Consider the following 14903-nt stretch of genomic DNA (forward strand, 5'->3'; position numbering starts at 1 on the left):
CTTTCTCTACAAGATTGTATCAAATACAGATTTCGAAGGAACTTGAATACTTCATATGCACACACAAGGCATTAGTGCATTCCAAGGTGCAAGGGATAATGGATGCATTGCTGCTTAATGGGTGGTACATATATCATTAAAAAAAAATTCAAAGAGTCATAATGATAATATCTTGATATATAATAAACTTCAAATAAATAAAATAAGTGGATGAAATCTATTGAAAATAAAATAAAATTGAATTTTAAAAAACCAAAAATTATGCATAATATTATTAACATTATATAATTTTAATGTATCAATAGATACAATGACTTAATTGCAAAATAGAACAAATATTCCAAAGATTCAAAAAGTACTAAGAGTGGTTCTATTAACATTATATAATTTCAATGTACCAATAGATACAATGACTTATAATTTCAATGTACCAATAGATACAATGACTTAATTGCAAGATATAACAAATATTCCAAAGATCCCATGTTATATAATTTTAATGTATCAATAGATACAATGACTTAATTGCAAGATATAATGAATATTCTAAAGATTCAAAAAGTACTAAGAGTGATTCTATAAACATTATATAATTTCAATGTACCAATAGATACAATGACTTAATTGGAAGATACAATGAATATTCAAACTCTTTTGCTGCCTACATAAATATTAACTTTTTTCTCTTGGTTTTGACCCGCTATTCTAAACTTCTAGGAGCATTAATAATAATTCAAATAACTAAAATTTGAAAAGAAAAATGTAGTAAGAAGATAGTTTTAAAAGGAGAAACAAATTTGTGGAACTTGACAATACGCAGTTGCTGTTTATTTGGCAATATGCAGTTGCTAGTCTTTGAGATTGTAAGTTAAATGGACTAAACTTGGTTTCCACACAATATGTGTAGTTCAAGGTTGTTGATGGTCTATTTACCACCTCATATCTATCTGGTCTATATATGTGAAATCATAATATATCCTTAATCTTGTCCATTTGAGATATTAATCTAGATAGTATCTTGGTGACAATGTCACGTCCTAGATTCTGTATTCAGGTGCAGTTGTTCATAGGCATTATCTCTAGCACTTTATAATGTTTGAAAAACAAGCCCAATTTTCAAATTCTCCACGACAATGTTTTGAAATCATCAATCTTATGTGACAGTAAATTTGCCTCGCAAAAAAACTTACTTTTAATTACTGCTCTCTGGTTGACAACAAAAACAATGACAGTCCACTATTTTTCTTTCTTTTAATTTTTTCAGTTGACATGAAATCAATAAATTGTGATTTCAATAACTTTTACAAAACTGAGAAAAATCTGACAAGACAATAATGCAGATATCAAGTGTTATATTTGCCTGGGTATTCTAGCCTGCAAGTAGAATAAAAGTCTAGTCCAGCTCATTTGATTTGTATTCTTGCTCAGCTCTAGGCAGGTATTTCTCCCTCCTGTTGCAAAAAAGGCTAATCTGCAATCATTTCCTCCGCAATCCAAATTATCTTTTATATCAGAACTCTGAAATAAATTATGTTACATGTAAAAATAAACAGAAACTCTATTTCACCAGTTTCATCGCCATCCTGATCTTGGGGGAGGTCTCCTTCCAGACCACCCCCAAGGGCCATGGCGTTGAAAATTTTCAAGTTGATTAGAGTGGTCATGGTCCATTGTCCTATGAGAGAGATTATGTGCTTGATGGACGTCTCTTACATTTGGTGCCCTTGTATTTCTAGGAGTACTAATCTTGGGCTTAGGCATAGATCTTTGGGAGTAATTGTGAGGTCTTCTTGTGTGAAACCATTCAACAGGTTCTGGTCCAACTAGATTTGACTGAACAGGTGGCAATACTTGGTTAGGATAATTTGAAGGTGGAGGCAAAATATTAGTTCTCAAACAACGTTCCTGACTATCAGCTGAAAAAGTGTTTTCTGGGTGTGCCATTCCGGTGTCCCGTCCAAAATCCATTACCAAGCTCCTTATGCGATCAATGTGATCATTTCTTTCGGAAACCCCACCTTGAGTAAATCCAGCACCATTGCTTGAAGAATTTTGCATGCTATGAATGACTCGCAGACCCGGACTGGCTAGAGAATTGGGTGCTCTGATGTGCCCTTGATGCATAGGACCTTGTCCGACAAAAGGTTCACATCTTGGCAACAAAGCTTGTGGTGCACTTTGATGTGTAGGTTTCCCTGCTGGAATCATAACAGCCAAGGGCCCACCGGTTCCATTCAGAGGACTGCGCTTAAGAGTGGGCTGAGCAACAGACAAGTCACTAGATGATGCTTTATTAATGGTTTTTGGTAAATTGTGTTCAACAGTCAGTGAATGTAACATTGAAACTTCAAACCCATGCTTGCTTATGTTTGCATCTTTGAAATCGTTTTGTCCATTAACCAGTGGCCAATTTGGTGGTTGGGAAGCACTAGAAGTTCTAACATATTCAGGTCTAAATTCTTTGTTTGCAGCCAACGCAGGCCTTACCTGTGGAACAACAGGTTGTGGATTAGCAGTTTCTTCTTGCAACCAACCATCTTGAGACCTATAAAAATTTTCAGGGGGTTCCCATACTAAAGCTTGTTCGATATCCTGAGGAAAAACAAAAGTTTGTGATACGCAATCATGGGGAGGAGACAACTTTTGCTTCTTCTTTAACGTGTCAGAAACGAGTCCATTATCATTATTATCTCCATGACCCATCCTATATAATATATTTGATGAAGTCTCATGATTTGGTGGCAACATATGAATGGATGAAGCCTCGGCAGCAGTAGATATTTGTTCAGCCTGGAAGAAAGCAGAATACAATACAATTACGTAACATTTTTGTAAAATTTAGTTAATAACAAATACAACATACTAAACATATGCGCTCCACAACTACCAGATAGAATAGATGAAAAATTTTACAACTGCAGAAACTATCCCCACTATTATATATATTCTCATCACATGATAAGAGTTTACAGCATACTATGAAATAGAAACCTCTATTAATAGATCCAAAAATGATGTTCATGGCCTCCGTATAGACATGACTCACGTATGATCTGACAAGACTTTCTAATGAAACCCCAAAACAAACTCAAGGCAACTTATGCATGTTACAGTTAACCATAGCAGTCAAGTTGGTCCTTTTTATAAATCAAACATGCTGAAATACCTCAAGTCATTATAAGGTTTTGACACTGCTTCATTAAGTCATCTCTTGTTGACGTACATATAAATTTACAATTATGATCAGAAATTTGTTTTACAATCTTTGGTTGGTAAAGACCATAGATACAATTGATTTTAATCACATGTGAGATTGTTTGGTCATTATATTAAATTGCATATAGCATCTCAACCTCGCTTTGATGGACAATCAGGGTGCAGGAGTACTATCAGAATATATGTCTGACATATGAAGTGTTTTAAAATTTAAATTTTTCTTTGCATTAACAATAAAAAAAATTAAATGAGTAAAGAAAACACAGTTGATTTGACTCCTTGAAAATTACGAGTTATAGTTTGAAAATTTGTGGAGGTAAGGTCTGATATTTAAAAACAGTCCCAAATAAATTCCTCATTCCAAAATTAACTTTAAAAACTGGACATCGTGCTATTATAATAGATCATAGACCCATGCACGTCTTCCATGTAGACAAATTCTGGAAGTTCTGCACTAATTTAATATTTATATCCTTCAAGCCCGAACATCCAACTAACAGGGATCTTAAATAGTTAAAAACAAGGAAGAGTAATTTATTTGATACCCAGAAAACCCAAGTTGGAATTCAATTAACTGACCTTAATATTTGGTTTTGATATTTCAATTTATCTTAAACAATTCCTGAAATACAAAATGGAACAAAAAAGAAAAAGGAAGGAAAAAAAGACAAAAGCCCTGCACAAATTATTGGTAGTCTCTGTAATTAAAGATCCTTGTTTGTATGTATTGAATTTCAATTTCCACATCAACCAAATCAGAGTTTGATAAAAGATTCTCAACTTTACATATATCAATTCTGCAGAAAACATGTGGTCAATTTTTACTGTTTTGATCAAAATAATAGCCATTAGCACACAATAACAGCAGAAATGTGAACCCACCAGTCTTCGAACAGAGTGTAGAATGGATGCTGAGGTTGCACTATCCTCCATCAAAGGTTCTTCATATTTTATAACCTCAGCATTAGAGGAACCTGAGCTAGAAATAACATCCTGTTTATTTGAAGCAAAACTGGAAACTCCACAAAAGCTTTCTTGTTTTGAGCCAGTAGCCTTCAAAAGATCAAGCAGAGCTACTGTTTCAGATTTACTGAAGCGTGCACCTTGCTCTGAAGTCAAGGCAAACACTAAATCAGGATTCTTCAGCAGTACTGCCAACAATTCAAGGTCAGGCCCAGGTTCATTATTACTTCTAACTTGCTTCCAGGAATCTGAAGTGAGCTCCGTAAATGAAGAATCTTCCATGTCACCTACAGTGTTATCCACATCAACACAAACTTTCCGATTATAACACTCTCTGAAAGAGGCAGAACCTTCAATTTTCAAATCCTTGCCAATATCTTGAAGTTGCTGTCTTTCGTCATTCCCTTGGGAAAATAGTTTAGCACCATCCTCCAGTGGAATGGATTGTAATGGAATTTCAAGAGTCAAACTATCATCATAATCTAATTCAATATCCCAAGGCTCCTTTGGTTCAGATGGAATAGACATCTCATTTGTATAAACAGATTCTTTTTCCCTCTTGACACGATCTGACTGAATTTCCACTTCTTTACTTTCTTGCCCACAAGCGAACCTACAAGATGGATCAATCCTCGTCTCTACAAAAAATAAAAGAATGTCAGAAAATTAGTAAATTAAACATAACTCAAGACTCTAGAACTACATTTATCCTCAAAAAAACTGCCTGAAATTTTCTTTTCATTGCATAGAATTTGTACAGGATTTATATGGTTAGAATCAATAGCCACCTGGAGGAGTAAACCAAGGAACAGGAGTCATTCCAAACGGTTCATTCATTCTTGATAATGGCTCATCTATGAGATTCTCTTTTTGAATTTGAGCAGCTATAAATTGTTCACCCATGGTTAATGAAGCTTCTTGTCCGAGCAAGTCCTTTCCTGTCTCCTCTACAAGATTCTCCTTGAGAATTTGAGTCTTTCCAAGTTCATTCATAATCAATGATGATTCTTCTATCATTTTGCTCTTTACTGTATCCTGTATCAGATTCTCTCTAGGATTCTGAAACTCTCCCAATTGCATTGACACATTCCTTATTGTCTCCTCTACAAGACTCTCTTTGACAGTACTGCTATTTACATCCTCTAGACTATCTTGGCAACCTCGTGATTGGACCTCTAAAATACCTGATTCTTGTTGACCAGATTTGGTACAACCCACTTTTTTATGATCTCTGTGCGAAAATGAGTATGTAATGCCCAATTCTGAAAGCTTCACTTTCTTCGACTGGCCATCTTCAAGCTTTAAGATATTACACTCGCTGTTCCTACTTTTCAACAACTGAGCTCCTCTTTTTGACTTCTGAATATCATCAGCAGAAAGTGGACGAGAACAGGTTTTGGAAACTGCTACATTCATTTTTCTCCTGCCCATTACTGTAGTAGGCTCTTCAACCAAGAGGACTTTCCTTTTTTCTTTTGTTTCTATAATTGTAGTCAGGGAGACAATATAAAAATGGTGAAAATAATTTCAGCATTTGGGGATAACAATGAAACACTTCTTATTGAATTCCAATACGTAACTTTTATCCAATAATATATTCTGGCAATTTGATGGAATGCATGAGATAACAGTTTCTTAATACTGTTATTTCAATAAGTTGAATATAACATCTCCCACATCAATATCTACTTCTTTGGGCCATCTGCTATGAATTCCAAAAACACTAAACAAGTATGCTCAAATGTATACCTCAATACTTGTCCAGAAATTTTGGGAAAATATTTCCTCATTCAATTCATTTTACTATAAAAAATGCAGCATATATGCAGATAAATTGAAATATCAATTGTCAAGAAATCATAGGTAGGCAGATCATGAATTACACACTACATGATATTAAAATATGCAATTGACATATTTTCGAAGATTTGCATTTGAATAAGAAAAATCAAGCTTAACCGTTTACATTTGAGAGCGAACAATTGATTGGTTCCATGAATTCTTGGTGACAATATATTCTAGGCACTGTTACAAAATTGGCAATTGTTCCAAGATTAATCATGAGTCAACCTCAAAGACAATTTAAAATATTCAAAATTTGTGATTTCCTAAATTTATTGGTCAGCGTCAATCCTTGACCCGAAAATCATGATAAATTGCAAATTGCAATTAATAGTAATTTTTTCACCGTATGAGACAACCTCTCATTTTAAAATAAAAATAAAATCAAACCATCTTAGAAAAAATATTGACAGATCAGCTCCATTTGACTTTGACATTGGTTTTTGCAACGAAACTGGATAGACATCCATCAGCTTCACACCCTCAGTGAAACTGACATATTATTTCTGCCCTCTAAGTAAGGTCCTAAAGATTAATAATAATCGTTTGATTTTAAATTTTTCTTTAGTTCATACCACTGTTGGACAACTCGAACTTGGCAGCATAAAATTTTGCCTAAGAATCAGGACTTGAAAAATAACTGGAAAAGTTTGAGCCAAAAATAATAATAATCTTAAACCCATGTTGGACAATATTTGCACCCCCAACCCCCTAGAACACCTTCTCCAATAGCTGGCATAAAGTGTCAACATTTTTTACTTCATGTGGGACATCTGTAAACTTTAAGAACACCACTCTGCCGCTCAAAGCTAGTAAAAAGTTATGAGATTATCATTCTTTCTGTCTATCCATCAGTCTGATATCAACAACCTTTGCAATTTAGTGGACAGTTCTCCTTATGGAAATGGATCACTAAAACCCTCAGTTGAAGTGTTAGACCTTAAAGCCAAAATCTAGCACATGTGAAGAAGATAACTTCACTATCTCAAGGTATGTTGAGCCATTTGATTAAAAACTAGATGAATTGAATCAGAGAAGCATGAACCCTGCAGCTTCATCATTATGATATGGAGCAAACTATGTACCAATGTCGTCAAAGGTAATGTGACATCTCTCTCTCTATTTTAAAACAGCAATTTTCTCTTTTTTTAATATTTTTTTAATTCCCAATAAATTGACGAAACCCTTAGGTTTTAGTTTGCTACTTTACTCCAAAGAAAATAGTATGCTATCATAATTCTCAATACCTGTGAACAAGTCTAAAAAGATATGTAGTCAACAAAGAATCTCTCTCTCTTTCTCTCTAAATCTCTCAAATTGTGTTTAAATATTTAAAACAGCAATTCTCTTTTTTTCTGATTTTTCAATATATTTTTTAATTCCAAATAAATTGACAAAACCCTTAGGTTTTAGTTTGCCAGATATGTACTCAAGAATCTCTCTCTCTCTCTCTCTCTCTCTCTCTCTCTCTCTCTCTCTCAAGTAAATTGTGTTCAAATATTTAAAACAGCAATTACATTTTTTTTCTGATTTTCCAATATTTTTTGAATTCCCAATAAATTGACGAAACCCTTAGGTTATAGTTTGACAATTTACTCCCAAGAAAATATTATGCTATCATAATTCTCAGTGGCTGTGAACAAGTCTACAAAGGCATGTACTCGAGAATCAACAAATCCAAGAAGAATACAAACCTTCAGTGTTGTTTTTAGCTGTTACCGTTAAACTATAACTTACAAGCCCAATCACAACTCAAAGAACTTTGTTTAGCTGCCTGCTCGAAATAGTTAAATTTCATACCTAAAAATGTGACAATCTTGAATCCAATCAAGGCTCTTGCAAAAACTGAAAAAAGCACATTGTATGATATAATAAATAAATTTCAAAGGCATATAAAGAATCATCAGCTATCTCATTGATGAATGTTTCATTACACGTGGTCATCTTTTTCAAATAATTTATACCATTATCATATCAATCTTCTGATTTATAGTTTATATGCATGTTCATAATTAATTCAAGAGTTTGAATAAAAGAAGACATTAAAATCAACACTTAAATGGCAGATGCCAAACACCTATGTTCAAACACCCTCTGAGGACATGTTGCACAACAACATACACCAGTCACATATGCATGTAAAAGGATACGATCAACTGTAATTGCATGAGAAGACCGCTTTTTTGAACATTCTGAGTCTGAAGTTTGCACTGCGCTTTGCATTAGCCTTGACTGCTGCCTGCATGATTAAGATCCCACACAAACTTATCACTTTTAGAAACCTTGAATTCTTGTTCTCAGCAATATCGAATTGCTAATATTCCATTTGATAGGCATTAATGCAAAATGAGTTCATTCAAGTGAGTACTCATTCCAGTTTTATAAATTTTGCAGTGTTTGTGTCATGTATAATTCTTTCAAATGAACTGCATATATGCTTTCATTCACTGACAGATTGCTAGTATGAACTTCAAATCATTTATTACATAGAAAATAGAATCCTTATCCCATTACTTATTACATCTTCTAAGGACATTTGTATAGACCACTTACTTTGGTGAGTTGGAGCCTGCAATTGTGTGTACCAACTTAATTTTCATACACTCCTGAGGATTCTCCTGAAAAGAGCAATTCAAAGGTTACACTTAGTTCCTCCTGAGCCGGTGAAAATGGGCATTGCAATGATTTTCCAAAAGTTTGTTTCTATCCATATAATACAAAATGAAAAAAGCATGTTTTTTAATAAATGGAAGGTTGAAAGTTGATACTTATAATACTAAGAATATTACAATTCGTTCGATAACTATCTATATCACTTCTAATAGATTCCCTCACTATAAATGCTTAGAAATATATAGAAGAAAATAAAAGACAATGAATTAAGCACTTGTCATGCATTTAAGAGCCAAATGGCAAAATGATACTGTAGATGGATAGGTGTATCATGTATGTATGCCCTACTAAGATGCAACAAGGTCTGCAGATGGAAACAGGTTAATTAAATTTGCCACAGCTTGACAATGCAGAATGCAGGGATTTAGAGTGATCACACCAGTAATGCCATACATGAAATACTAATGGCTATTAGTTTTTCAAGTTTTTGAAATGTCCATTGTTAAAGCAGATTTTGGATATATTGCATGAAAGGAATTAAAATTCCCTTTGGCCACAACTTCAGGACCCATTGAAGTGAGAAATCCCCTAATGGCTGAAAATCAATAAATTATACACAAACAATGGTATGGACCCTTCACTTTCAGCAGAAGGGGAATCCGAATGGCTTCTGGTCTTTGCAAGATTATTGAAAGCATGTTGGACAGAGCCAGAGAGACCCCAGCCTGGTGCTTACATGAAAAGGTTTTATGAAATTTGCTGTTTGCATTGAAAAGAATAAATAGCAAAGTGAGCTGTTCTATATGGTCCACATAAAATAGCGTCATAGTGATACTGGAACCTCACCAGAAGCAGAGGTCACTGGTTGGAATTTGCATAGAAAAAGACTAAATTTCTAGCAAAAAGATGAGAAGTAGAGGAAGTCCTCAAAATAGAATACTAAAAATTTGAATGGGATGATGGGTTACATTAAAATAAAAACATAGTGACCTCTATTAGAATTGATCAAAAATTTAAATGTTGAGAAAATACGAAGTACGCATGGCTATAGGAATTAAATGTTTACAGCCTAAGATAAGATATAGCATTGGTTGTATATAGTGTATTGAAAGATGGAAAGTTTCCCAATAATAATCACTTTATGTCCTTCACACAGGTCCTAAAGTTTGGCCTGAACCACTGTTTTTCAATGTAGTGCAACAAGAAGCTACTTACTCAAACTAATAACTATTTTTTATAATGTTTCACCATCTCAATCATCTAATGCCATATAGAGATATCCCTAGGTAGAAATATTGACTTAGAAAGCAATAAATCTCCTTCTGCCACCCCTTACCAATTTCACGCTTTCTATGACCAATCACAGACATTACAAGAATACTGTCACTTAGGCTACAAGCTACACAACTCCTATTCTTCGTTCAATTGTGATACAGCAACAATACAAATTGCATAGTATGCACATAAAAATGGAGGGCAGAATATTTCAGAACCAGAAATTATTTGTCTTATAGAATGATGATGTAGCCATCACTAATGCTCAGCATCGAATAACAGAGAATCCACCCACAGAAGTTTGCGAACTGCTATAAAACTAAAACTCTTCTCATACCGGATCACCAAGAGAAATCGACGCTGTAATATTGATTCCCAGCATTGGAAGTCACCGGAATCAACGAATATCAAATTGACCCATTATTACTCACTTCTGCAGCTCCTTTGATAAGTCAAACTCCCCTAAAATGATCCTTCATCTATCTGAATAAGAGTGCTCGATGTTTGGGAAACTGTGGCAACAGAATAAATGACTACCTCTCCCCTAGTTTTTACAAAGACAATTTGCTATTTTAATTTTGGTTCAAACTATTAATGTAATGAACCCAAATTGGGGGTCCATCATTTTTCTACGACTTTCCTTCTATTTATATTATTCTCGTGATGATTTTGATAATCTTCTTCTCATTGATCGGAGTTGTCTCTTGAACTATACATTTTCCGTATTATTGAATCCCAATCACCTCCTCTAATATAGTTCGATTGGTCTCAAAAATATATGTTCGCATTGTCTATGAATGTGAGGTATCTTCCTCCGCTTGAAGTTTCCATTTATCTCTGCACTAATGCTATGGTCTCTCCTTATTACCGCTGAAGGTATAGTTGATTATTTATTTCTGAATGTTGGCTTACCTTGTTCCACAGTAGATCTTGCTTTGTGTAATGTATTTCTCCAAATCTATATTTTGGATAGCCAATAAGCTTAGTAAATATATGTGCCGAAGAGCCACAATGAGAAGGTGCCACTTCAATATCATTAACCACTATTTGAATGGATAAACAATATGACTATTATGAATAATCATATGTTATTGTAGTTTCATTAATATTAATGGTAATATAACTTATATATATATACCATCAAGCTTAATATCATAATGTATATTGTATTATATTGTACCATATATATGTTCAATCCATAATGTACAATTATATAATTAGTATATATTTATATGTTCAATATTTATTTAATAATAGGGCACATAATTCATTAATAACATTGTTTTTATTATTATTAAACATATATATATATATATCTGTGTGTGTGTGTGATATTCACAAATCTTGATTACTTTACTAATATTATTAATCTTTAATTTATTATATTTTAATACTATTATCATATTATAATATAATATCGTAGTGTATAATAACATTATTATTTCATTTATTAATAATGATTTGACCTTTTATATTACCTTATTACCTTAGTAACATATTATTATTATATTAATAATATATTATTATTTATTCTTTATTATTCATAATTATTATCATTGTATAATATGTTATTCAAATATTCATATATCCTTAAATTTGGGGTCATGACAATTAAGCTATCAGCTATCAACATTCCACACAAGGTCATTTTTTATGTGATTTGAATTCAAATATATTTACTCAGCCTTTTTTTTGTATACTCATTTACTGAATCATTAGATGCATCTTATCATTAAGCAATTTTTTAAGTTGTGAAGTTCTTTACTCAGAAATTGTCAAGAACAAGTTTTTCAACATTGTTTTCCACAAGTCAAATTGTGGTATTACTATCAAGATTCAACTGTGTAGTTCAATTTGACTTATGGCCGAAAATATCTCCTATTTATATTAATTCATCAAGAGTAACATAAGGCGACAGATATCAACCTCTTTAGGTCCTTTCAATAGATATTTCAATTACTCCGGATTTAGGAAAGCCAAATCAGATGTTTCCTAAAACTTAATTTCTCATCATCCTCCTATTAGAATAATGTTTTTTATTAATTATTATTTAATGGTCAATATTGTAACTTAGTATAAATATTAGATTGTTTCTATTTTTAAATTTTATGAATGTTTTGTTACAGAAACATCTATTTGGCAAATTCTTTAAATGATCACTTTGACCATTTCATAATTCATTCAATTATCTCCTAGAACATGGTATCAAAGTAGGAAAACAAGACTTCTCCTCTAAAAAAATTGAGTGATTTTTTTAATTTTGCGGCAAAATGATTTTTTCCAAGGAAGCTTTTTTCGTGAGTGTATCATTATTCTGGAAGTCGTGGAGTTTCTTGGAGCCAACATTTTACAATCTACTGTGTCTGCAAATTGTGAGCTCACGTTTTTGCTTGGAAATCACATTTGTCATAGCCCTATTTTCTCTTGTCCATACCAGCCATGATTTTTGAAGCATGTACTTTAATCTGCCTATGTTTGTACATTGTGGTCCGTGCCTAGTGTTTGGCAATTAATTTTTGCATCTTCGAATTTTCTCATTTTTTTAACTCGGAAAGCATGCAAATGGCATCTTTGACCAACATAATGTTGGAGGGCAGTCAACGATTCCACAGTAAACATAACAACAAATGGTAGCAGCAGATGATGACTATCTTTTGATATCGTCATCTTGATGAGCTCGTTTTGGGTAGAGAGACTCATCCTACCAAACTTGGACAAGACAAGGATAAGTTCGACAAGCACAATAGAGAGGTCATGCTTATCAAACTTTCAGTTACTAATGATCACTTGCCACAGAGAGGTCATGCTTATCAAGCTTTCAGTTACTAGTGATCAGTTGCCACAAGTACCATCCGGCAAGACAGTTGCCAAAGTTTGGACTATTTTGAAAGATCTCCAAAAGAAATCAGATAGAAATCATGCATTCTTCCCTAAGAATCGACTATTTTCTACCCTGATGGATGAGCTTATGTCCTTACAGAAGCATCTGATGAAGATTAAGGCCATCCAAGATCAACTAGAGCCCATTGGTCAAAAAATGGAGGAAGAGGATATGGTAGTAATAGCCTTGAAAAGTACCTAAATCCTATGAGCAGTCAATCGAAACAACGAATGTTAACTCAAAGTTTCAAGATTTGTGCACCAAACTTTTGCAACAAGACCGTTGGAAACAACAATTTGGAAGTAGTGCCACTTCCTCCTTAGAACAAACATTTGGAGCCAAATCCTCTCACAAGGCTAAAGGCAAATATTAATCAGCTCAGTAGAGAGGCTCCAATCAACCTCAAGATAGCTTGAAGAAGAAGAAAAATCATTATCATACTACCACAAGTTTGGATACTTGATAAAAGACTATCAAAATCAGATTCTCAACCTAAAGCCTGTAACAAAGCACTCAAGAGCAAAAAGAATTTGCATTTTATGCTTTCATGGTAAAACACCTCGCAGATCATGTGAAATCTTCTGCTTCGTACATAGACTCCAATGTGTCTCAATTTCTCACCTTTCATCAGTTCAGTCATTTCTGGAGGAGAAGAGTATACTGCTGTTAACAAGGTCATACAAAGAGAGTCTAATGGGAGGAATTTCATATTCCTCGATATATACTATGTTCAAGGTATGGAACTAAATCTTCTCTTTGTGAGCCAAGTTACATTCCTAGCTTGATGTAGTTTTCAATTCATACAAGTATTCGATTATTGGTTGTGTGACCCATACCATTGTGGTTGTTGGCATCAAGGATCATGGTCTATACAAACATGTGGGTATGGGTGATTCTCTTCGGCATGTCTTTGCAGATAAATCATCTTCCATCAGACATCTTTGGCATCATCAGTATGACCACCTGGACATTCACTATCTTGCTCGGCTTGTTCAGGAGGAGCTAGTTCTTGGCGTACCTGAGATTTAGACTTAGAATCATTGAGTTTGTGGAGCTTGTCAGGCTGGGAACCAATACAGGACACAATTCATAGATGGTGACTCATGGTGAGCCTCAAAGGTATTACAATTGGTTTAGGCTTATGTATGTGGTCCAATCAATACACCTGTTATTGGTTCGAGATTATCTTACTTTTTGTTGATGATTTCAATCATAAAATGTGGGTGTACCTTCTTAGACAAAAATTAGATGTGTTTACTATATTTTAAAAGTTTAAGGCCTTAGTAGAAAAAGGGATGGGTTGTCCCATAATCACTCTTAGGTCAAATAATGGGGGTGAGTATTGAACTACTGTTTTCTCCAACTTCTATGATATGACATGAAATGGCAACTAACAACACCTTACACCCAGAAAAACAGCATTGTTGAATATTGAAACTGCACTATAACTAGAATGGCTAGGTCAATGATGGAACTCAGAAGCGTTCCTAACAAATTATGGGTAGAAGCAATACTCACTACAGTCTATCTCCTTGATGGGTCAACCACACAAGATGTTAAGGGAAAGAACTCTTGAAGAAGCCTAGACTAGTCGCAATCCTAGGATCAGTCGTCTAAAAGTCTTTGGCTCTTTAGCATATGCTTGGATTTCAAATGCCACGCACTCCAAGTTGGATCCCAAGAGTCAAAAACTTATGTTCATGGGGTACGGTTACAAACAAGGCATATTAACCGTAGACACTGATTGTCTTAAATTCTGTCATGATGTTGTCTTTGATGAAGAACAAGGACCTTTTCAGCTTTGCTTGTCTGAGAAGAATTCTGAGGATCGGCCTTTGAAGGTTACTGATTTGGGTGTTTGTCTTCCATTTGGTTTACTTGATGGGATAGATGATGCAGACTTTGAATTTTATGATGCACTAACTAGTTTACCTAGGAATTATGTTCCACTTGTTGACCCTGTTCCAGATCATGTTGCAGTTATTCCTCTTGCCTCTAATATTGGTTCTTCTACTCTCTAGCCTAGACGTTAGACTAAAACTGTTAATGATCTCCGTCTTGATGAGCTCATCAAGGGTACATTTTCCAAAAACAAGAGCAAGCAACAAAATAC

General features: G+C 34.0%; 1 protein-coding gene across 1 annotated transcript in view; it reads right to left on the reverse strand.

Moving 5' to 3' along the window:
- Nucleotides 1–1210: 1210 nt before the first annotated feature.
- Nucleotides 1211–14903, reverse strand: part of LD (Homeodomain-like superfamily protein) — a 69411-nt gene continuing 55718 nt past the window's right edge. Inside the window, exons 10-14 of the mRNA XM_089801874.1 lie at nucleotides 8575–8639; nucleotides 8172–8260; nucleotides 4968–5660; nucleotides 4099–4817; nucleotides 1211–2790 (exon numbers count right to left, since the gene is read on the reverse strand). Of these exons, the coding sequence (XP_089658000.1) occupies nucleotides 1573–2790; nucleotides 4099–4817; nucleotides 4968–5660; nucleotides 8172–8260; nucleotides 8575–8639 (2784 nt within the window). The 3' untranslated portion in view covers nucleotides 1211–1572. The remainder of the gene's footprint in view (nucleotides 2791–4098; nucleotides 4818–4967; nucleotides 5661–8171; nucleotides 8261–8574; nucleotides 8640–14903) is intronic.

The sequence above is a fragment of the Cupressus sempervirens genome, chromosome 9 (genome assembly GCF_028749045.1).
Source record: "Cupressus sempervirens isolate cs-2001-9-10 chromosome 9, ASM2874904v1, whole genome shotgun sequence".
Classification (NCBI taxonomy): Eukaryota; Viridiplantae; Streptophyta; class Pinopsida; order Cupressales; family Cupressaceae; genus Cupressus; species Cupressus sempervirens.